General features: G+C 43.2%; 1 protein-coding gene across 2 annotated transcripts; it reads right to left on the bottom strand.

Annotated features, from left to right (window-relative positions):
* Positions 1–30: 30 nt before the first annotated feature.
* Positions 31–22,465, bottom strand: PRRX2 (paired related homeobox 2). Of its 2 annotated transcripts, XM_087944204.1 has the most exons (5): positions 21,337–22,465; positions 3,802–3,986; positions 3,255–3,433; positions 2,802–2,846; positions 31–1,903 (listed from the first exon to the last, which is right to left on the bottom strand). In XM_087944204.1, the coding sequence occupies exons 1-4, from the start codon at positions 21,599–21,601 to the stop codon at positions 2,837–2,839; spliced, it is 639 nt and encodes a 212-aa protein (XP_087800330.1). In that variant the 5' UTR covers positions 21,602–22,465; the 3' UTR covers positions 31–1,903; positions 2,802–2,836. The 2 variants fall into 2 exon arrangements, with proteins under 2 accessions (XP_087800330.1, XP_087800328.1); XM_087944202.1 differs by lacking the exon at positions 2,802–2,846 and having other exon boundaries at positions 21,337–22,364.
* Between the last annotated feature and the right edge of the window lie 1,820 nt (positions 22,466–24,285).

The following is a 24,285-nucleotide window of genomic DNA, read 5'->3' as shown; positions in this document are numbered from 1 at the left end:
AATGGGATGGGGGGAAAAAAAGGCACTATGTAAGACTGGGTTTTCAGATTTTTATTTTTGTAGGGACTGGGTGGGCAAAAGAAACAGGCTCAATTTTGTTCCAAGGGTTGAGTTTTCCACTACAAGTTCCCTTCTGAAAGGAATTTCCAGAGCAAAACTTGGGATCCTGTTTGAAACGGGGTCATCAGGGGCCATATACTCCTTTGATTGGGGTGGGCGGTATTGGGGGAAAGTGGACTATTCCTTTCATCGGGAGATTCTGGGAGATCGAAATAACCTATGGCCAAAATTGGGACTGGAGCTTCAAGCCCTCAAGTGATGGGCCCGTTCAATGAGTCGTTCCCAATCTTATGACCTACCTTGGCATGGTGGTTAAGTGAATCATGCAGTTGTTAAATCAATCTGCCCCGTTGCTTGTCTGAATCTGTCTGGGAAGGTCATACATGGAGACCACGTGTTCCTGGGATGCTGAGACGGTCAAAAACCACATGCCAAGTGTCTGAATTTTGATCCCGTGATCATGCGGGCACCACAACTGTGTGAAAAGTCACAAATCACCTTTTTTTCCAGCCCCGTCATCAGCTTGAAACGGATGGCCATACATTGAGGACTACCTTATGGGAATTCCAGGGAATGGAAACGGATGAACCAGCCTACTGGAATGTGACGTGTTTCTCACAAAGACAGAAACAGAATGACAACCACCCCAAATTTGGGGCAACATGTAATCCCAGCAAAATCCTCCTTAATATGTACCTTCCACCCTCCACCCTCCCAGCTGAGCCAAGCTGGAGAGAAGTAAAACAGAGCAAGGGTTATGGGAATGCAAAGCTGATATTGCAAAGGGAATGATTTAATTGCAGCCCCTGGCCCCATTTTTTTTCTACATCGCCCCCCACCCCTCCTCAGCTGCCCATCTTTCACCACTAAAATTCAATGTCTTTTTTTTCCTCTTTTTTTCAATCTCTGTTGCAAATCCACCCTCTGATTTAAGCAGCGTCCACAAATGTTTGTTTTGCAACCTGGCTTAAGTTGCAAAAACTGCCGTTCTAAAGGACTCACAGCCATGCAGTCAAACTCTTTGCTGGTTTTATCCAAGGACTGCGGGCGATCAGCTGCCGTCCCACTTTCAAACCGGTCCCTGAAGTCATTCGGGGCACATGGTGAATCAGAACAAGCGCTGTTATCGTTTGAAAGCCGAGCAGGGCCATGAATTTCCTAGACACACGTGCATTCTGCAAAGATGCACAAACTAACATGTACAGGAGAGATGTCAATTTGGAATAAAAAACTGCTCCATGCCAAATCTCAGTGGCCCCAAAGTCACCATATCCAGGCAAGGAAGAGCGAGGAGATAATCGGGGTTGAAAAGACCATGCAGTGACCAGATTATATTTGGGTTCTTGAAGCCTGTGTTCTTGAAGAGTTAGATCTTTAGGCTTTCAACTCAACCTGAAAGCTCTCTGAGGTCCATGTCTTCATTTCTGGATGGCCGCATCTTCTGGATCATTTGCTCTTCCTTGAAGAAGTCATGGTCCACCAGCATGGTCCACCAGCAAGATCCTGAAGAGGCTGCCTCCTCCCCAAGGGAGCTTCAAGAAGTTTCTCAAGTTGGTGGAAGCTGTCTCCTTTGGTCTTCAAGAGAAGGAGACATTAGGGGGCAGAGGAAGAGTTTTGAGCCCTGATGGACCATGAATATCTCCAATGTCTTGATTGGTGGAGATCGCCAGGGATGCTGTGGACAACCAAGGAAGGACGGTCACGTCAGTTCACGGTAGGTACCTGGTTCTGGTGGAGGCTGAACTCTTTGGCTTTAAGGCGCAAGCTGGCAATACTGTTGGCCATGTTGACCCCCGGCGTGGGGGTGTTGGGGGCACTGGAACCGTATGAAGGCATCGTGTTGCTGGAAGAGGCAGAGGAGATGGGAAGGAGGAGACAGGAACAAAGGAGAAGCAACAGAAAAGAAGCATTAAACATTGGAGAAGGATCAACGCTACTAATGTTAGGATAGGATGTATAGTTAGTCCTCAGCCTAAAAGCCTTTGGTTAGCGACTGTTCAAAGTTACAATGGCACTGAAAAAAAGTGGCATTTTCACACTAATGACCATTGCTGCATTCCCCCAAGGCCACGTGATCAAAATTCAGACGCTTGGCATGGATTTATGACAGTTACAGTGTCCTGGGGTCATTTTGATCCCATTTTGAGGTTGTCTGACAAGCAAAGACCTTCAAGATCCTTTCCAACTCTGTTATTTTGTTAAACAACAGAATAACAGTGTTGGAAGGGAACTAAGCCGTCTTCGGTCCGATCTAAGTATAGTATATAAAATTATACATTGCAATGTCCTACCTGTCAATGAATACTTCAGCTTCAACCATAACAATACAAGAGCACACAATAGATACAAACTCAAGGTTAACCGCACCAAACTTGATTGCAGGAAATACGACTTCAGCAATAGAGTGGTCAATGTCTGGAATACTCTACCCGACTCTGTGGTTTCTTCCCCAAACCCCAAAAACTTTAACCTTAGACTGTCTACTATTGACCTCACCCCTTTCCTAAGAGGTCTGTAGGGGTATGTATAAGCGCACCAACGTGCCTACTGTCCCTGTCCTATTGTTTCTTTTTATTTTTCTTATATGTATCCATGTATTCATAACTATGTTTTTACTCATGCCTGTTATCTTGTAAGCAATTGACAAACCAAATAAAATAAAATAAAAATTAATAAAAAAAAAAAAGAGAGCTTGCATTGCAAAAATGTACACTGAAAACTTTTGCGTGGAGCAAATTAACCTTTCAAAGGATGACTGTCGGGGCCAGGGATCCCTTCAAAGGGGTCTAGAAAAAAAACACCCCAGGGTGAGGCTGCCCTAAACAACAGGATTATTAACAAAGGCATAAAAAGCACAGATTTCTAGCCCTTGCATTCCGGTGGCGCGCAACGGATTGCGCTTTCTGGAGGCAGAGGATTGCTTTTCTTTTACAGCCAAGAAGTCCAGTCTAATTTTAGCTCGGAGGTTCCCCCCACCTTCTCCTCCTCTGCCCCAGAAGAAATGTGTTCCTTGGCCCGCAGAGCAATACAGCCTCTATTTCGCTTCCCTTCATCGGTTTGGTTAGCACTTTGAGTTGAAAGGTAACATAACATTGCGATTAGAGCTAACCTGGAGCAGGAATCGCCTGGGGGGAACCTAAGGAGTAGGGAGGGGGAGAGGGAGAGAGGGAGGAAGGAAAGGAGCTTGAACCAACCTGTAGGGGGAGGTGCTTGACCACGATAGATAGTCAGGGCTGAGCGTGGTGGGCCGGGGAGCAACGGGCTGTTCGATGGCTGTGTCTTGAGTGTAGGATTTGAGGAGCGATACTGACCGGTTGGCCAACATTGCTCTCTCGTTCCGGCGAAATTTTGCTCTTCGGTTCTGAAACCAGACCTGGAGGGGGAAGAAAGACGCAGGTAGCAATAAAGGAGAATATTTGTAGCTCAGGGTTGAACTGTGGGGTCCTGGGTACTCTCTGAGCCTGGTGTTTTTCCTGAAGACGTCTCATGACTCAACTAGGGAACGTCATCAATTCTAGAGGGGAGTGTGGAGTTTCTCCCTATTTATATACAGTAGGTCTGAGCTGGGTTGTTTTCTTGCAGATGTTTCATGACCCAACTAGGTAACATCACCAGTGCTAGAAGGAAGTAGGGTTTGTGGAGAGGGGGAGGAGGAGGATAAAAATCAGATGTGACTCACTTAACAACTGGTCCCAGTTGTGGTCATGAGGGCTACCTGTAGATGAATCCAATCGCTCTCACCTGGACTCTGGCTTCACTAAGGCTCACCCTTCGGGCCAGCTCCTCTCGGACGAAAGCATCTGGATAGTGCGTCCTTTCGAAGACTCGCTCCAGAGCTTGGAGTTGGCTGCTGTTGAATGTGGTTCGGTTTCTCCGTTGTTTCTTCTTCCTTTTAGAGGAGGAGTGGGTCGGACTCAAGCTCTGCCCTGTGATCAGAAGAGAGAGGGGGGCCAGGGAGGTTATGTAGCAGAGCTGGAAGGGGGAATTAAATGGGTCATGAGACCGGAATCATTGCATAGCTGCAAGAGACATCAAGTCCAGCCTTTCCCTCCATGAATTCCACGGAACCTTTTCTCTAGCCTCAATTTAGTTTCATTGACTACAAGCAGTCTTTAACTTACAAACATATGACCATGTGAAGTTACCACGGCATCCTTATGGTCACGTGATCAAAATTAGGTTCATATTTATGACGGTTGGAGTGTCACCTGACGAAGTGTTCCCCGGGGGGCAACTTTCTGACAAACAAAAGACCATAGAAAAGCCAGATTTACTTCACAACTGTGTGACTAAAACAACTGCAGTTAAGAAAAGTTGTAAAATGTGGACCAACGCTTAGCAACTGTCTTGCTTAGCAATGGATCTTTGGAGCTTGTTTGTGGCCGTAAGTCAAGGACTTACCTGAATTTTAATTATTTTTCTACTTGCTGTATAACTTGTAAGCTGCCTGGAGTCACCTTGTAGGAGTGATGGACAGCATAAAAAAACAACAACAAATAAATAAAAGAAGAAACACCATATTTCTCTCCGTTATGCAGAAAAAGCGAGAAAGCAAGGAATTTTTTTTTTTTCATTTTGTGCACGAATGGTGATTTTAGAAGAATTGGTTTATCTCATGAAGCTTTTTTAATTTTAACCAAGATGGTTTGTCCTTGAAAAATGCAGAAAGCTACATCTGTCTGGTAAGGACAAAGGTTTAGCAGTGTTCTAATATTGGATGGGCTGCCACAAAGAAGAGGGGGGTCAACTTATTTTCCAAAGCCCCAGAAGGCAAGACAAAAAAGAAATGGATGGAAACTAATCAAGGAGAGAAACAACCAAGAACTAAGGAGGAATTTCCTGACAGTGAAGTCAATTAATCAGTAGAACAACTTTTTCTCCAAAACTTGTGGCTGCTCCAATCACTGGAGGCTTTCAAGAAGAGACCTGGACAGTCATTTGTCCGAAATAGCATAGGGTCTCCTGCATAAGCAGGGGGTTCAACTAGATGATCTCCGAAGTCTATTTTTCTATGTTCTAACCAGCAAAGCATCCTACAATCCTGCCAAAACAGATCTCAATATTCAGACTCATTTCCATCTTCTTTCAAATCCCTTCTGGGCCTCCTTTCTCTGCTTCGTATATTTTTAAATGTCTCCTGACAACACCCCATTCTAGGATCCCAGCAAATCCCACGAAATTTAGATTTTTTTTGGGGGGGGAGGGGACACTCCGCACCAGAGAAGGCCATCCCGCTGCGCCTTCATTTAAATTCTCCTCTGAAACACGAGCTGGACATTTTGCCCCAACATCTGGTTTCCATTTGGTCTCTAACGGAGGGTGGGATGGGGGGAGGAAAAAAAAAAACCCTTTATTTTGGGATGGTTTTAAAATTTGGAATACTTTTATGACAGCTGTCTGATTTGTACCAGTTACCCTGAATTCCTCTGCTATATATCAAGCTTGAGCAGTTATGATGTGGCAAAAGAAGAAAAAAAAAAAAGAAGAAGATGGGAAAAAGAAGAAAGAAAAGAAAAATCTTGCCCGCTTTGAAGAATTCCTTCATAAAAGGACCTTTGAGAATTTTGTCCGGAAACGGCACCGGAGCGATGGAAAAGGATACCAATCCAAAAAAATCTCACTTTAAAATAATCTTTGCTTTCAGTTGTTTTCTTTCTCACAGATGGATATGAAAATATGCTTCCCTCCTGCCAACATTTGGAAGTGTTTATAGGTGGTCCTCAACTTACAACCATTTAGTGACTGCTTGAAGTTATGACATCGCTGAAAAATGGGATTTACGATCGGTTGTCGTAATGATACTGGCTCTTAATGACTGGCGCAATATTCCCAGGGTCACTTGATCCAAATTCAGGTGTTGTTGTTTTTTTGTAAATTTTATTTGAGTTTTCACAAAGAAAAAGAACTTCTGCACTCTTAAACAGCACGATTGCTATTGAAAATACAGATGTACATATTCAAATTTCATAATTGTAAAAATTAATTGGACATAAGCCCAGGCTTGTGAATTATAAGGATGTCAAATTCAATTTACAGAGGAAGTAATTTTGAATTTCGGCAGTATCCCTGATTCAAAGTTAATTTTCTCTCCTTTCCATTTCCCCCTCCTTTTGTCACATCTCTCTATTCTCCCCTCCTTTTTCCCCTTTTCCCTCCCCCCCCCCTTTTTAAATATGCAGTTTAATTGAGTGGGCTGAAATAGCCTGAAGGCTATTAGTCATAAATTCTTCCGAAGAAAAATATATCCTGTCTTCTTTCTAACTTTCCTTCTTCTTTCAACAAGTCCAAGACGGATACTACTTTTCTATTGAAATAATAATTATAGCCAAGACAGCCTGGGGAGATGCAGGGACTCCTAAATCAAATAAATAGATTTTATTAATTAACACAGGTCATTCCTGGGTACCAATTTGTTCTCCGGTCTCGGAATTTAGAAAAACAAACAAGGCAGAGGTCGAGTTCTTAATGTGGATTTAACATGTTCACAGCCTTGGTCAGAGGGACGCATCAGGGGTGATTTGAGTGAGGGGGAAACACACACAAAGTTTTGCTTTCTATATGTTATTACAACTTTCCTGTTTGTGTGTAACCTTTAACTGGGTGAAAGAGTGCCTTGTAGGGCAACAATTTTGTGAAGAAGGGACCAACTAAGGGAATAACAGAATAGCAGAATGACAGCATTGGAAGGGACCTTAGAGGTATTCTAGTCTAACCCCCTACTCAAGCACGTGAGACCGCTGCGAGATTGGCTTATGCGCAACGATGGAAAGGTAAAGAAACTCCAAATGAATCAGAAATAATTAGGAAAATTTGGATGTGCGCAGAAACGGACAACTTGACAAAGGAATTAAAAAATAAGGACGAATCGGATTACTGCAAAAGATGGGACAAGTTTTATGGTTGGTTAGAAAAGAGGAAGGATCAAGACAATAAGAAAGGATTAAATGTGTGTGTGTGTGTATACATATATATTGTACTGTATGTATATTATATTACATTACATTACATTACATTACATTTATTATATTATATTATATTTATTATTATATTATATTATATTATTATATTAATTATATTAATTAATTATATTATATTATATTATATTATATTATATTATATTATATTATATTATATTATTATATTATATTATATTATATTATATTATATTATATTATTATATTATATTATTATATTATATTATATTGAAAGTAAATTTGTATTATCTTTATATGTGATTTAGCAATGTAAGACTAATATGTGGGTTAGGAGGATTGTACCATGTTCAATGTTTTTAATGCATTTTTTTGGTTTTTGTTTCTGTTTGTTCAATAAAATTAAAAGTATATTTAAAAAAAAAAAAGCAGGAGAGACCCAGTATCATTCCAGACAGATGGCCATCCCAATTCCAGGACCCATACATCTCCCGTGGAATTCAAATTCAGCAAATTTTTGTAAACTGTTTTAGAACCCCAACATTATCATAAAGCATTTGATGACGTTTATATGAACATATTTCATGTGGTCAGCTCCTGATGTTTGACGGGGCCAGACAGCTCAACCTGGGCTACATTTCTGAATAGTTATGGAAGTTTGAACATCTTTCAAAAGGAGTTCGAAGAATCCTATGGCTGGAAGGGACTTTGAAGATCTTCTAGTCCAACCCCTTCCTCAAGAGGAGAGCTTGTACCATCCTGGACAATTGGCTGTCCAATCTCTTTTTAAAAACCTCCAGTAAAAATGGCCATGATGCTTTCTATCAGGGGCCTTTGCTAATCTTAAAAAAAAAACCTCAGACATATTGGAAATTCAGTAGAATTGGTGTAAACCTTGGCTTACAACCACAATGGAGCCCTGAATTTCCGTTGCTGAGTGAGACAGTTGGGTGAATTTTGCCCCATTTTATGACCTTTCTTGTCGCAGTTGTTAAGTGAATCACGGTAGCTATTAAGTTATAAGAGAGAGAAGGAGAGAGAGAGAAAAAGAAAGGGAAAGAAAGAAAGAGGAAGAGAAAGACAAAGAGACAGAAAAGAGAAAGAAACGAGAATGGAAGAGGGAAAGAGAGAAAGAATGAATAAGAGTGACAGAGAAAGAGAGAAAAGAGACAGAGAGAAAAGAGAAGGATAGAAAAGAGAGAAAGAGGAAGAGAGAAAGAGAGAGAAAGAGGAAGAATGAAAGCAAGAGAGAAAGAAAGAGAGGCCAGGAATGGTTTTCCGAAGCGGCTGCATCAGTCCTGATTGACGGCTTCCTTCATTTATTATGCCTCTCAGAGCTCTTTGGGGAATGAAAAATCTCTCCATTCCCCCCCCCCCCACCTACCCTCCCCGGCCTCCTTCCTACCCAGCCTTTGAAAAGCAGCATTGACTTTTTCCTCCAAGGGGGTTAGAAAAATGCAAAAGGGCAAAGTTTTAAACCCCACCAGGGCAATCGAGGAGGAGGAGGAGGGCTGAAGGCAGGTGACCCTGCTGCCTGTGAAGTCCTCCATCTGAAAACGTTTAAGGGCATCTCAGTTTTCCTTCTGATTCATCCAGACTGTCAGAAAGCCACAGGGCAGGGGGGGGAGAGAGGGAGGGAGGGAGAGAGAGAGGGAGGGAGGGAGGGAGGGAGAGAGAGAGAGAGAGAGAGAGAGAGGGAGAGGGAGAGAGAGAGAGAGAGCGCAGGTCCTTCTGCCTTCACTCCTGGCAGGAAACCGACGGCAGGGTTGGAAAATGGAGGGATGGTCAGAAGGGGGATCCACCTTAGCCTTCATGGACAGCTTTGGTGCTGGGCAGGAGAAGCCAATCAAAATTTGATAGATAGATAAAGAGATTATAGTTTAAAGCATATAGATAAACAGATGATAAATACAGTATATACAGTATAGACACATAGATAGATAGATGATAGAGATAGATAGATAGATAGATAGATAGATAGATAGATAGATAGATAGATAGATAGATAGAGAGAGAGATGATAGAGGAAATATAGTTATTAGATAGATAGAGATAGATAGAGATACTGGTAGATAGATATAGTTAGAGATAGATAGATAGATAGATAGATAGATAGATAGATAGATAGATAGATAGATAGATAGATAGATAGAGATAGATAGATGATGTAGGTAGATGATTGATTGATAGATGATAGAGATAAATAGATTGATGATATATATATATATATATATATAGATGATAGATGATAAAAGATTGATAGATAATCAGATTTATAAGCAACCAATGTTCTCTTGTTTGTCACCTTCTCCTTCCAATTTGAATCTACAGCCACTTTTCCTCTTTTCTCCTCCTCTACCAACTTGGCTGGTTCTTCTCACCCAACCCCACCCAGATTTGTTTCCATGCAGTACTTTGGAGGAAGGACGTTTGCACCCCTGCCTCTCTACTCTCCCCACCCCCCACCCCCAGGTTCCCGACACTGGTTCACGCTTATTCCATGTGCCTTCCAGGTCTCCTCGCGTGTGAGGCCCTGCAAAAGGCCAGCCTTGTTGGCTGGGAACCATGGCGCCTCTCCACATCTGGTTCGAAGTGGAACCCTGGCGCCGGCCTAAAGCCACAGACTTCAGTCGAGAGAGGCGCGCAGACTTTAATAGACTCGTACAGTTTGCCGAGCCAGGGCTACGGCTGCGAAGGAAAAGGGTGGTTTTTTTTAAGGGAGATGGCAGCTCTGCACTCTCCTTTTAAAAAAAAGAAAGAAAGAAAGAAAGAAACAGAGGCGAAAAAGGGGTGCAGAACAAGGAAGAGGCAAGGAGCTGTGGGAAGATGCTGTCTGCAAGACAGGAGTGAGTACACAGCCTGCCACCCCTGGGCTTTTGGAGAGCAAAAGCTCTCAAGCCCAGACGTGTGGGGAACAGCAGACCCTAAAGAATAACAGAGTTGGAAGGGACCTTAGAGGCCTTCTAGTCCAGCCCCCTGTCAAGCAGAAGATCCTCTACCAATCCAGACAAATGGTGGTCTAACCTCTACTTGGAAATCTGCAGGGATGGAGCAACCAGGAGAGGAGAAACACTGCTTAGAACAGAGCACCATAGGGTTGGAAAGGACCTTAGAGAAAGGACCTTGGAGGTCATCTAACCCAACCCCCTGCTCAAGCAGGAACCCTGTAACCTTTCAGACAAATAGCTGTCCAATCGCTTCTTCAAAACCTCCAGTGATGGGGCACCCATAACTTCTGAAGGAAAGTTGTTCCACTGGTGAATTGTTTTCCCCGTTGGGAAATTTCTCCGTAGTTCTAGGACTCTCTGATAAGTCTCCACCTCTTATTTCTCAGCTGCTTCGGGGGTCTTCTCTGGGACAGCCCCTCAAGTCCTGGAAGACTGCTATCATGCCACAGCCCTAACCCTAGCTTGGGTCCACCGACGGTATCTGAGAAGGAGCGGTGAGCTGGATTCCAACCTGAGATGGTTGGGATATCCGTCAGACATCCCACCTTCTACAACCCGCCTTCCCAGACAATCCTCATTGTTCCTTTAACCAAAACCGGCTCCAAACCATCTAAGTGTTTAACGTCTTACAAATGTTTGGCATCTTTGTGGGTTTCCACAGCATCGCATCGAAATATTGTGGTAGGGTTGGGTGAGAACACCCAAGATATAGCCGAGGTTGCCAAAATGGGAAAAGTTTGATCAGACTCAAGTGATGTAAATGGGCGAGGGGAGGGAATTGGTCATTGCCCAAGAAGGTTGAAGGCTGTCGGGGAAGGTTTGCTAACCCTGGCTTTGGTTGACTTTTGCACTGTTTAGAAGAACCCAAGTTCTCCAGATGTTTCATGGGGGAAAACCACTAGCCAATTTGCATGATGGCGTTGTTTAATTAAAAGTTGACAAAAGTCAGGTTACCCCTTAAGATTGCAGTCATCCAGCTGAATGCGAAGATTCGCCTTCCATAACATTAATCGGCATCTAAACTTCTTTGATACATGAAGCGAGCCATCAAAGGAGAATCCCACATAATCCACTAAAAGCCTTTTTTTTTTTTTTTGCAGGTTTAGGTCACGGAATCTCATAGGTCAACCTATTTTCCAAAGCCACCCCAGGGCAAGACAAGAAGCAACGGATGGAAAAATTTTAAGACTGGAATTACAGAGAATTCTATTAATTCCACAATTAATCCGTGGAACGGCTTGCCTTCAGAAGCTGTTGGTGCTCCATCGCTGGCGGTTTTCAAGAAGCGATTAGACAACCTTTTGACCAGGATGGCATAAGGTCTCCCACCTTATGCAGGAGGTTGGACTAGAAAACCTCCAAGGTCCCTTCTAAACCATTTGATTCCATGTTCTAAAGACAGTTGGCGGGATTGCAATTATGGATCCTAGCTACTACAATATTTCATACACTAAACCATGGCTTGCTTCAAATGAGCGGCAACTGATGCATCCGTGCCGCGTTGAGTGTAAAATTGGAAACATTTTAGATCACAGGTGCAGAAAGATTCTAACTCAGTGTTTCTCTACCGTGGCAAGTTTTAGATGGGTAGGACCTTCCCGGCTGGGGAATTCTGGGAATTAAAAGTCCACACATCTTAAACTCACCAATGTCCCAAAATTCTGTTCTAATCCCTGCTTTGTGATGGTAACCCTTGCATCGTCTCCCCTGCCTTTATAAAACACGTTGATAAACTTACTTGACAATCTTTGGACAACCTGGGTTTCATAGTTTTAGCTGCCTCCCCCAATTTCTTTTGTCTCTCTCTCTTATCATTATTATTATTATTTTACTTTTGAGGTTCTCCTGCCAATAATATCATCACTATAAATGTAAACAGATGCTTACACAAAGGAATTACACATCTCAACCTGTATATTTCTTTCTTTGCCTATTTTTGCCTTGCTGGTGGGTCCTTCCAGGCTGGGGTGGAACCAAACAATTTTGGAAAATTTCAGAATTTCCACCCACACACACACACCCTTGTCCTTTGCCTTAGCTGTAATTTGCTGCAAACACAATCAATCCATTTTCTCCCTCCCCTCCCCTTGCCTTTAAGCTTTCAAATTGCTCCTGGCTTCTCATCACACAAAACCTGCCTTTAAAAAAGAAAAAAAAAACTTAAAAGCAAAGGAATGAAGTCTGTTCAAAACAGAAACATGGTCCTACAAGAGATTCAAAATCACAAGGCTTCACCTTGGCTAGTTCCGATGGACTTTGAAGCAGAATTTCAGAATGGGAAGGGACCTTGGAGGTCTTCTAGACCAACCCCCAGCTCAAGCAGGAGACCCTACACCACCCTGATCCAAGGATTGTCCAGTCTCTTCTTGAAAGCCTCCAGGGTTGGAGCACCTAGAACTTCTAGTGGGGAGCTGTTCCGCTGATCGATTGTTCTTTCAGAAAATTTCTCCTTAGTTCTACGTTGCTTGTCTCTTTCGTTAGTTTCCATTCCTTGTTTCTTGTCTTGCCTTCTGGTGCTTTGGAAAATAGGTTGACCCCCCTCCCTTCCTCTTCTTCTTTATGGCAGCCCCTTAAATTTTGGAAGCCTGTCTCTCCTAGTCCTTCTTTTTATTAAACTAGACATGCCCAATTCATGCCCAATTCTTCCTATTTTTTAGTGCCCTCTAATCATCTTAGTTGTTCTTCTCTGCACTCTTTCTGGAATCTCAACATCATTTTTATAATGTGGCGACCTAAACTGGATGCAGAATTCCAGGTGTGGCCTTACTGAAGCTTTATAAAGTGGTACTAACAGTTCAGGTGACCTCAATTCCATCTGTGAGTCAGAACTGCCATCTCACTGCCTGTCTGGCACCTTCTGTTCATGCAGCCTAGGATTGCATTGGCTTTTTATTTTTGGCTCCCCCTTTGATATCTGAACCGTTTCTCACTGCTCTGCCATAAACTGAGGACAAACTAGCTTATTGTTACAGAACTGGGCAATGTGGAACTGTGAAACTCCTCCAAATTTTCCAGGGGAAGAGAAAATCTCCAAATATTCCTCAAAAGTGGCCTTGCCTCCTGCCCTACCAGGGGCAAAAATGAGCATCTTCACAGGTAGTCCTCACTTTACGACTGCAACTGGGGCCAGAATTTACATCATTAAGGAAGGCAATTGTTATATGAATCATTCGTGATTTTATACCCGCTTTGGTCACCACTATATCAAAAAGATGTTGAGATTCTTGAAAGAGTGCAGAGAACAGCAACAAAGATGCTTCAGGTAGTCCTTGACTTATGACCACAATTGAGCCCAAAATTTCTGTTGCTAAGCGAGACAGTTGTTAAGTGAGCTTTGCCCTCTTTTTATGACCTTTCGTGCCACAGTTGTTAAGTGAATCTGGTGACCCCGGGAAACACTGCAACTGTCATAAGTACATGCCAGTTGCCAAGCCTCTGAATTTTGATCATGTGACCCTGGGAAAGCTGCAACGGTGGCGTGAAAAACGGACAAACGTCACATTTTTCAGTGCTGTTGTGAGTTTGAACGAATGAACTGTTATAAATTGAGGACAGTCTGGAGGCTAAACCACATGATAAACCACGAAGGGAACTGGGTGTGTCTAGTTGAATGAAGAGAAGAACTAGGGGTGGCATGGTAGCATCTTTGAGGGGCTATCAGAGAAGAGAGGATTGACCCCCAAAGCAACTTCTGAAGGCAGGACAAGTAATGTGGAATGTGTCTCAGATGGATGCCCCCCATCACTGGAGGACTCCAAGAAGACAGACCATGTTGCTCGATCGGGGTTGTGGACTGGAAGACCTCTAAGCTCCCTTGCCCAACTCCGTTATTCTGTCACAAGAATTCTCATTAAATAACAGATAATCAGAGTTGGAAGGGACCTTGTGGGTCATCCAGTCCAACCCCTCGCCCAAGCGGGAGGCCCTACACCATTTCTGACAAATGGCAGTCCAGTCTCTTCTTGAAAGTCTCAAGTGATGGCGCTCCCACAACTTCCGAGGGCAAGTTATTCCATGAGTTGACTGTTCTCACTGTCAGAAAGTTTCTCCTTATTTCCAGGTTGAATCTCTCCTTGTTCAGTTTCTATCCATTGTTCCTTGTCTGGCCTTCGGGTGCTTTGGAGAAAAGCTTGGGCCCTTCCTCCTCTCTGTGGCAGCCCCTCAAATATTGGAAGGCTGCTATCGTGTCTCCCCTGGTCCTTCTCTTCACTTGACTAGCCAAGCCCAGTTTCTGTAACCAATTCCTCATTACATTCAAGGGAATGTTTTGTCTGGTTGAAAAACAATAGAAATCCTTGTTGACCTTAATGCTCCTTGTTCGGTAGCATCAGCTGAATCCGATGGAAGCAACGTCAGAGAAATTTCAAAGCCAAACTGGGCTTAGTGAACTTCCTGTGTTTAAAGCCCCCAGTCTAGTTGACAGAAACACTGTTTGGATTTACAAGGGCTCCCCTTGTTTAAAAAAAAAAAAAAAATGGCAAAAATATCTCCTTTTCTCTCCCCGGGAGTTAGCATCACTACACCTCCCAACGTTCCGGGTGGAATTTAAGAGCCTAAGGCCTAAACCAACTTCTCTTACAACCCAACACATGGTTCCAGTTAGTGGCAAAGGAGGAAGGCAAGGCCGGGCTGGAAAGGAAGGGAAGCGAGAGACACATTTTAAAAGGAGAACTAAAGAAAACAAGCCAAAGGGGGGGAGAGAGAGAGAGAAAGCAAAGAGGAGGGTGGGATTGTTGAGATGAAAATTTAAAATGGTAGCAATCAGATGGCACGTGTCAGGGAGGGGTGGATCAAAATCAAGATTAATTAATGTGGGTGGAGGGAGGTGAAAACACCACATTGTTCTCAGGTTTTGTTTGGTTTTGTTTTTTTCATTCTAATTTTGCCCTTTTTAAAAAAAAAAAAAAAAGGAGACCGTACAGCTTTCCTTCACCGGAATGACGGCACGGTTTTGCTGAAAAGGCAAATGCCGGTTTTCCACCAAGCCGGTCTTAAACTATGACGACGAGATGATGCATGTAGTCAAAACATTGGAAGGAGACGGCCACCGTTGGAATTTCAGACCTGGATATCTAAGTCCCCTTATTCCAGTCCATTTTGCCCCGCCACATCCAGTCGTAAGTCGAGGATTCCCTCTAAATGTCTTGCGTGGGGGCACTTCTTGGAGTTGGGCCCAGACGGTAGGATTGTGAGCGTGGCTTCAAAAAGAAGGACCTCCCTCCTTCCACACCTCTGATGAAGCTTTACAACATTGATTGACCACCACGTCCAGTTTGTGTTGGGTCCCCAGGTGCAAACCGGATCTCCTCTCGGTTTGCCAGGAGGAAATACCGAAAGAGCCGAATCTGAGGTCTCGCCTGTGAAAGACCATCCTGGTTTCTCGAAGGAACAAATGTTGTTTTTCTCAAGCTGGAGAGATCATGGAGGTTATGTTTATTCTGGAACCTGACATGGGCATGGGACGGTTCTTCAAGACAGAAGGGCCCTGCCTCCAACTTATACAAATAAACCCGGAATTTTTTTGTGGTTGGACAGCTAAAAATCCTCAAAACTTATCCGGGCATTCTTTCGAGAAAGGAACTGCTCAAGTTTCTTCGGTTAATCTGAATCCTCTGAGCATCATTTCTCCAGAAGGACTTTCCTGCCCCCCCTCCCCCCTCAATCTTTACATTGTAAAAAGATGATAGATTAAAAACTAGGTAGTGGATTAAAACTTGGATCCTGGAGAATTTAATAAGAGCAGAAATAACCTAGAAATAAGGAGAAATTTTCTGACACTGAGAACAATCAACCGATGGAACAGAAGTTGCCTTTGGAAGTTGTAGGAGCTTCATCCCTGGAAGCTTTCAAGAAGAGACTGGACTGCTATCTGTCAGAAATGGTGTAGGGTCTCCTGCTTGGGTGGAGGGTTGGACTAGATGACCTACAAGCTCCCTTCCAACTCTATTCTGATTGATTCAACCTGGAAATAAGGAAAAATTTTCTGACAGGGAGAACAATCCACCGATGGAACAGAAGTTGCCTTCAGAAGTTGTGGGAGCTTCATCCCTGGAAGTTTTCAAGAAGAGACTGGACTGCCATCTGTCAGAAATGGTGTAGGCCAGGGTCTCTTGCTTGGGCAGGGAAGGGGGGTTGGACTAGATGACCTACAAGCTCCTTTCCAACTCTGTTATTCTGCTCTGTTCAGAAGACAACCAGCTTTGTTGCCCTTCATCTTATGAGGCGTTAGCAAGACAGAAAACAGAAAAAAGTTGACTTAAAAATGAGTTGGACCTTCCTAATATATTCCTAAGACAATGCCATAGAATCATAGACCTGGAAGAGACAAATGACTTGTCCAGTCTATTTTTGAAAACCTCCGGTGATGGAGCACCCACAACTTCCAGAGACAATTGATTAATGGTGGTCACTGTCAGGAAATGTATCCTTAATTCAAGGTTGGATCTTTCCTAGATAACTTTCCATCCGTTGCTTCTTGTCCTGCATCCTATGGTACATTCTATTCCTTCATTTCAGAAGCAGAACATATGAGCTGGTTTTCCATTATGGCTTCTAATAAAATGAATAAATGAAGGGGTTTCCTGTCATGTGTGACTCTTTATTCATTCTTTTATAACCATATCCAGATCATCAGAGATCATCATTATTATGTTACACGGTTTTATGTGTAGCAATAGCCAATTTCCATGTCGAGATTAATCTTATAGTAGCTATTACAGAAATGGGGTGATCTAGTTTTCTTGGGAACTAAATTATCTGGGTAGACAGTCATGAGAAGGAGGGAGGGAAGAAGGAAGGAAGGAAAAAAAAGGCATGTATCTTTTCTTTTATGTATACTGAAAGTATTTGCACCAAGACAAATTCCTTGTATGTCCAACCACACTTGGCCAATAAAGAATTCTATTCTATTCTATTCTATTCTATTCTATTCTATTCTATTCTATTCTATTCTATTCTACTCTACTCTACTCTACTCTACTCTACTCTACTCTGTTCTGTTCTGTTCTGTTCTGTTCTGTTCTGTTCTAAAAGAGAAAAAGAAGAAATGGAGTGATGAAGGGAGGGAGAGGGAATGAAGGGGAGGAAAGAAAGGAGGAAAGGAAGGAAGGAAGGAAATATCTAACATAGATTGCATCTAGTCCCAATGTAAACAGGTGGGTTTTCCTTCCAGCTAAATTAAGTTCAGGAGAGGAAGCGTCCATTTCTATAGGTTCAAAATACGCTGTCACTTTTTCATCCAACAAAAGGCAAATGGATCAGCCACCGTTGTGAAATGGCTGATCTCAACTGTACGGAATGTTAGAGCAGGAACACACACCAGTGTTACACCCCATCCGTGTGATGACTACTTCACTGACGAATGAATGACACACACAGGCCAATCTTCGACCTTTTGCAAGGACATTATTATTATAGAGGGTTTCCTGCTTGAGCAAGGGGTTGGACTAGAAGACCTTCAAAGCCCCTTCCAACTCTGTTATTTTGTCAAATATTAGAGATAAATATTGAGATGTAACAATGCATAGAAGGAATATTTGACCAGGCAACGCAAGAAAAGAGATAAGAATTTCCTCTTTCCTTCCTTCTTTCCTTCCCCTCTTCCTCCTTTCCTTCCTTCTTTCCTTCCTTCCTTCCCATTCTGCTTTCCCTTTTCCCCATCCATCCATCCATCCATCCATTCTCTCATATGCTACTGCATTTCCAAAAATCTAGTTTTTAATCAACTATCAACAAGAAATATTGCCCCTGTAAAGAAAAGCAGAGAGAATATTTACAGAGGTGCCATGGGAAAAGAAATCCCTCCCAACAGTCCCTTTGTCAAACTACTGAAGGTTGTTCTTCTTCTTCTTCTTCTTCTTCTTCTTCTTCTTCTTCTTCTTCTTCTTCTTCTTCTTCTTCTTCTTCTTCTTCTTCTTCTTCTTCTTCTTCTTCTTCTTCTTCTTCTTCTTCTTCTTCTTCTTCTTCTTCTTCTTCTTCTTCTTCTCCTCCTCCTCCTCCTCCTCCTCCTCCTCCTCCTCCTCCTCCTCCTCCTCCTCCTCCTCCTCCTCCTCCTCCTCCTCCTCCTCCTCTTCTTCTTCCTCCTCCCTTCTTTTTCTTCTTCTTTCTTCTTTCTTCACCTCCACTCCAAAAGACTCCTGAATACCAAAGTGTTGCATGCTAACTTAGTCATCGAGTTTTGGAGCTGCCAATAAAATCTACGAAGCTTGAAGAATGGAATCCAAAAGGAAAAGATGTTAAGCTGTGCTGTAATCTTCTAAAGGAAACCAGGCTTGATTTAAAGGCAGACAAGGATGTAGAGTAAGTAAGAATGTCACATTTCTACTCCGGAGGAAACATCACAGGGAGAAGTCTGCGTATCCACGGGGAAAGTAATAAAGTGGTTGCTTCTAAGTCATCAAGATCACAATCTCACTCGGCAGGCAGGAAACTCGATGAAATGAAGGGAAGTAAAATAAATAGGTTTTGGAGATGCTGCGTTTTCACATGTGCATGTTTACAGCCTGATTTGGCAAGAAAGAAAGAAAGAAAGAAAGAAAGAAAGAAAGAAAGAAAGAAAGAAAGAAAGAAAGAAAGAAAGAAAGAAAGAAAGAAAGAAAGAAAAAGAAAGAAAGAAAGAAAGAAAGAAAGAAAGAAAGAAAGAAAGAAAGAAAGAAAGAAAGAAAGAAAGAAAGAAAGAGCTTTTTCATTTCGCAGAAAGAAAGAGGAAGGAAGAAAAAGAAAGGAAGAATGGAAGGAAGGAAAGAGGAAAGGAAAGAAGGAAGGAGAAAATAGGACAGTTTATTTGATCTCCATTGGACCATTTCTGAGAAGCCATCGTGAACTCAGAATTGCATATACAAAATTCACCTTTATCTGGATCTCTTCTTCTTTTTCATCATCATCATCATTCTAGCCACTGTCCATCTACTGCAGGATGAAGTACGTCTTCTGCATGTTTCCAACCTAGACAGTCCTGACGTTGGTTGGTTGGTTTCTGCCACCATATTTGCTGATCCATCATGTTTTGGGTCTCTTTCATAGACGCTTTTGATCAAGTGGGATCCATTCTACGACTGCCTTGGTCCACCTGCCACCCGTTCCTCTTGCTGTGTGGCCGATCCAGTTCCATTTCAATTCTTTTGATGGCATTGTATACTCTCCTTCATTCTCTAATCCATAGGCAGGTAAATTTCTATCTCGTCTTGTGTTGTCAAGAGTTGATTCCATGCCTCTTTGTGCCCCTTGTAGCTTTGGCAATCGATTTAGGCTCCACATTTCACCGTCATATGTTAGAGCAGGTAGCACACACTCATCAAAAACTTGTGTCTTCAGGCACAGGGGGAGATTGTTCTTGAAAATTACACTTCTCTTGGTGCATCAAACTTCAAAGGGACTTCAATTTCCATGAAACTAACACATCTTCTCCATAAGTTGAGTGCCCTGTTTGCATCTAGATACATTGGATTTTCACCAACAAAAACAAATATAATAAAATATTTGGGCTCTGGCTGTTTTGGGAATGGTGCTTCTGCCCTCCGCACAGGTCCTTAGGTTTTGATGATTGATTTTAATATTTTCATTCTATGTATAGACAAATTTTTTATGACTCTAAGGCCGCCCAGGGTTACCCTACGGTAAGATGGGCAGCCGATAAATTTTATAAGTAAATAAATAAAATTATTTTTCACTGGAATGGCAGGATGGAAGAAGGTCCTTTTTAAGGTTGGTTGGGTTGCTGAAAACCAGTGCAAGAATTCTGTTAAATCAAGAAACAGAAATGTAGAATCTGACCAGGAGGGACAAATTAGAGCTCTACAAAAGCTGACAGCAAATTTTTCACCTTTCTGTAAAATGGCCAGGATGCTAACCTGTTTTCAAGACAGAAGCCTGCTTTTTATGTTTTTATTCCATTTAGTGGAATTGTGTATCACACACCTTTAAATATCACAACCTACATGGCATCTAAAAGAGAATCAGGCTTAGTTCTCTCCGAGAAGTTTCTTATTTGGCGGCTATGGATGTTTTGTGCGTGAATTATAGGGCAAAATGAAAGGGATGTTGTATGCCATAAGTGAGATGAGAGGTGTGGAAGGATGAGGAATAAAATAAAAAAAAAATGAAATGAAATAACACAATTAAAATAAATTATAAAATGAAATGAAATAAAAGCAGGGGAAGCTACACCTGGTTTTACACCTTGCACCTAGAAAGACAGAGTAAACAGGCAACTGCGTTAAGAGTCTTGAAAGGCCTTCACCTTACTGTAAAGTAGAATTATCCACATTGCAATCTAATAATAAAATTACCAATAAAGGAGAATATTTGTAGCTCAGGGTTGAATTTTGAGGTCTCCCTTGGTGCTCTCTGAGCTTGGTGGTTTTCTTGCAGACGTTTCGTGACCCAACTAGGTAGCATCATCAGTGCTCACCATCAGAGCATGGATGATGTTACCTAGTTGGGTTATGAGACGTCTGCAAAAAAACCGCCAACCTCAGAGAGCACCAAGGACCCCCCCTCACTAAGAGAATTCCTCTGACTGTTTCCACACCTGTCCTCCCACCTTTTTTTTTTTTGGCAATGCGTCTGACCAACTTAGGCAGGATTTATCCTCCAAATTAGGCGCTCACCATTTCAACCAACTCCTTACATTTGTTTCGATTCTGGTTAAATAGGATTTGCTGGATTAATCTGCAAAAGGCTATTTCTTTTTCCCTGTTCCGACGTTCTTGCCAGACGTCCAAAGACGAAGGAAGAAATGGAGCTAAATACGAAATACTAAAGACACTGAACTTCATCGGTGCCTGTTCGGTGCCTGTTCTGGATAATTGACAGCATCTTTGCAAAGGCCGGTCTAATCTGTTGACTGTTCTCCCTGATTCCCACCCTCTGAATCCCACTGCCCCCCCCCCAAAAAAAGTGTTTTTGCCCAAAGTCTGTGGAGATTCTCAACCATCCATCAAGTCCTGGTTGTCCCAAAGGCACTTTCTTTTTCAAGAGGCAACTGGGACTTTCTGGTTTTTTTCTTTGAAGACCTTTAGCTCCTCATCCAAGAAACTTCTTCAGCTTCTTCAGAAAGTCCAGCTGCCTCTTGAAAAAGCACCTTTGAGACTCCACTTCTCCTCCCAAAGATTTCTCTCCGCTCAACCCCCCCAGCCAAATCCGTGATTTCCCAGAGTGTGTCCGGCGCTGGACAGCGGAGCCATCCGAGTCAGGAGAACCCCAAGGAGCTAAGCCCCTTAAGGCCAAGCTGGCTCTTCGGCAGGGGACCTTCCTCCCCCCCAGGCCGCTGGGAAGGGGGCAGGCTCCCCAAAGGGCCCCTAGGCAAGACCCCAGCCCTCCCCTAGACCTCCCCGTCTCTTGGGCCGCTTTCCTTTCCCCCCCGGGACGCGCCAGGACGCGCGTTCCGACGCGCTCACCTTCCCGCAGCGCGCCTCCTCCTCCTCCTCCTCCTTCGCTGCCGCTGCTGCCCCCGGAGGGGTCGAAAGCCCCCTTGCCGCCTTCCCGAGCCTCGGAGCCGGCGTCCTGGGGCGTCCCGTTCATGCCGACGGCCGCTTCCTCCAGATCCAAGAGGTGACTAACGCTGAAATTCTTGCGCGCCTGAGGGTTGTCTGCAGGCTCCAAGATCCGGACCGGGTTGGGGGCGAATTGCTTGTCCATGCTGTAGGCGGACACCGCTTCCATCGCGGCCTGATCCAGCTTGTGAGGTGGGGGGAAGCAGAAAAAAGACACCCCCCCGGCCAGCCAGGAGCTGCGATCTGGCGAGCCTCCCTTGGTTCCCCCAAAACCGACTTAACGTCCCCAACAAAACTTTTCCTTCTGCTTTGATTTCCTCTCTCTCTCTCTCTCCCTCCTCCTCCACCTACGTTTTCCTGATGTGGTGTGTGTGTGTGTGTGTGTGTGTGTGTGTGTGTGTGTGTGTGTGTGTGTGTCTGCTTCTAAGGGTGTGTGTGGGGCTTTATTATATTCACTGTACCTCGGTCTGACTCTTTCTTTCTTTCTTTTTCTTCCTTCCTTCCTTCCTTCCTCTCTCTCCCTTTCTTCCTCTCTTCTTTCACTCTTTCTTTCTCGGCCTCTTCTCTTCCTCTCTTTTTCCCCCCTCTCTCTCTTCTTTCTTTTTATTCTCTCCCTCTTTCACTCTTTCTGGGTGTCTGCCTTGCTCTCTTCCCCTCTCTCTCTTGTCTTTCTCTCTCTATTTCTCTCTCACACACACTCGTTCTCTCCGTGTAGCTTGTGAACTCGAGAGAGAAAGAACTTCTCCAAACTTTTTACTCGGGGGTCTATCCGTCGCCGGGCCGCCCCCCATCCTCCCCAGCGCACCGTCGCCGCCGCTCCGCAAAACTTCCCTTCGGTCAAAAGTTTTTTTCCCCACTATCCAGATTGAAATTGACCTGTCCCCGGCCGCTGTTTTCTCCTCAAACCGACTGGTGGAGCCTTCTTGAAGCCCGTAAACGTGACAAGTCCCCCCTTCCTCAACTGCCCTTCTCCCCCCTGCGCCTTTCGCACTCCCTCAATCTGCCCTCCTCCCCATTTCATCTCCCCCCTCCCAAGTTGGAAAGAGGAAGAGTTAAATTAGAGGAAAGCCAACCCGACTTATTGAGTTTGAAATATAATTTGGGGAGGGGCGGCAAGGAGAGAGAAATTCCTTCTTCGCATCCTTTCCCCCCACCACGCTGGCCGGCCCCCTCCTCATCAAACCGGGCTGCCTTGCAAAGCCTTGTCAAGTCAAATCGTGGGACATTTGAAACCTGCAAATTTCCCAGAAGGAGAACGAAACTAAACGGGGAAAATAATAATAATAATAATAATAATAATAATAATAATAATAATAATAATAATAATAATAATAATAACAACAACAACAATAACAACAATAACAATAACTAATAATAATAGTAATAATGATAATAATGATAATAATAATAATAACAACAACAACAACTAAGAAAAAAATGAGGGGCTTATAGCAAATTGTCACCCACTCCCTCAGGGGTGCTAAAATAAGTTTGTTTCCTTAAATGTGTCACCTTTCAAGGGCGGAGTTATGCAGATGAAGGGGGCAGGCTTATTCAATTAGGACCCGCTGTCTTTCAGTGCAACTTTTAAAAACTTTTGTGCTATATAAAAAATTCCCTTTGATTTTATATATATATATATATATATAAAAATGCCTCTTTGTTTCCTGCTGTTTTTAGGAAAAAGGTGTGGCTGTGGTTTCTTGGATTCCTTCTGGATTTATTTTATTTTTTTTAAATTTTCCAGTCAACTCGACAGTTCTAAGATCTCCTGGTGGTCTCCTATCCATAAAGGAGGAAAGCAAACGGTTGGATCAGAATGTCAACAAATTCTTTCTCCATCTGGTTCTCAAAAATGTCCATGAAATCCACTTAAGAACAGAAGCATTCATCGTTTTCCCTATTTTCTTTCCATTTCTGAAAGAGAAATAATCAAAAATCAAAACTTTGGGGGGAAACTTACTGTAGTCCTCAACTTACAACTATTTGCATAGTGAATATTGGAAGTTACAACAGAACTGAAAAAAGTGACTTACGGCCATTTTGAACGGTCACTAAACATAATGGTTGTACATCAAGGACTACCTATAGTAGGAAATTCAGGGAAACTTCCAGAGAAAAAGTGGCTAAACTTTCTTGTCCTAGGGTTTTTTTTTTGGTCTACAAGAAGAAGCTGGAAGAATTTCCTGGGGAGGTAAATTCCAAAGGTTCCAAAGCCATTGCTTTAAAAAGTGCCCTCCCATCAGCCTAATAATGAGAGAAAATCTCAATAGATAATAGTAAAGTCTAGGAAAGCTTGTAAACGATCGTTCAAATAACCTAACAGTGGAAAACAAACAAACAAAGATGGAAAGTAGGACCAAGAAACTAAGTTTCTTCTAGCTTTTTAGCTCAATCTGTTACCCTCGAGGTGTGTTTGATCTTACGGGCCACCCTGGAAAAGGGAGCATCTGGCTCTTAAAGACCATCCTTGAAAAGGTCCCAAGAGACACCATGGATTGGTCCCAAAGGACAGCGCTGAGGAAAGGTGGAAGTTCTCCAGATCTATGGTCCAGAAGGTCAGGGGCCAGGCAGACATAAAACATGCAGAGAGACCAGAGGTCTGTCCCCTGAGGCCTAGCCCGGGATCTGCCCATACGTGACCTCTGACACCCGAGTTAAAATTCAGCGGTGGGGTTGACCAGCCGTAGCACCAGAAAGCATCAGGAGGCTTGAGTTGAGCAACTGGAGTTGAGAAGTTCTTGTTACACGTCAAATCTCTTGATAGGACTGAGAGAGAGAGAGAGATGGTGGATCTAATTGCCAAAGACTTTGGTTCTGATGTTAAAAGGTAGAAGAGTCAACTCAACTTTA

The sequence above is a fragment of the Notechis scutatus genome, chromosome 15, assembly GCF_049901735.1.
Source record: "Notechis scutatus isolate UNSWTSFEM ecotype Mainland chromosome 15, rNotScu1.2, whole genome shotgun sequence".
NCBI classification, from domain to species: Eukaryota; Metazoa; Chordata; class Lepidosauria; order Squamata; family Elapidae; genus Notechis; species Notechis scutatus.
The sequence above is the reverse complement of the archived record's forward strand: the minus strand, read 5'-3'. Positions and strand labels throughout refer to the sequence as shown.

Bases quoted from the DNA above. Each gene is read 5' to 3' on its own strand.
- PRRX2 (XM_087944202.1), bottom strand. From the start codon at position 21,601: ATGGAAGCGGTGTCCGCCTACAGCATGGACAAGCAATTCGCCCCCAAC. The intron at 3,434-3,801 runs GTGAGAGCGATT...TTCCCCCTCCAG, and splicing joins TTAGTGAAGCCAGAGTCCAG to GTCTGGTTTCAGAACCGAAG. The intron at 1,904-3,254 runs GTTGGTTCAAGC...TGCCTCTTCCAG, and splicing joins TCAAGCACCTCCCCCTACAG to CAACACGATGCCTTCATACG.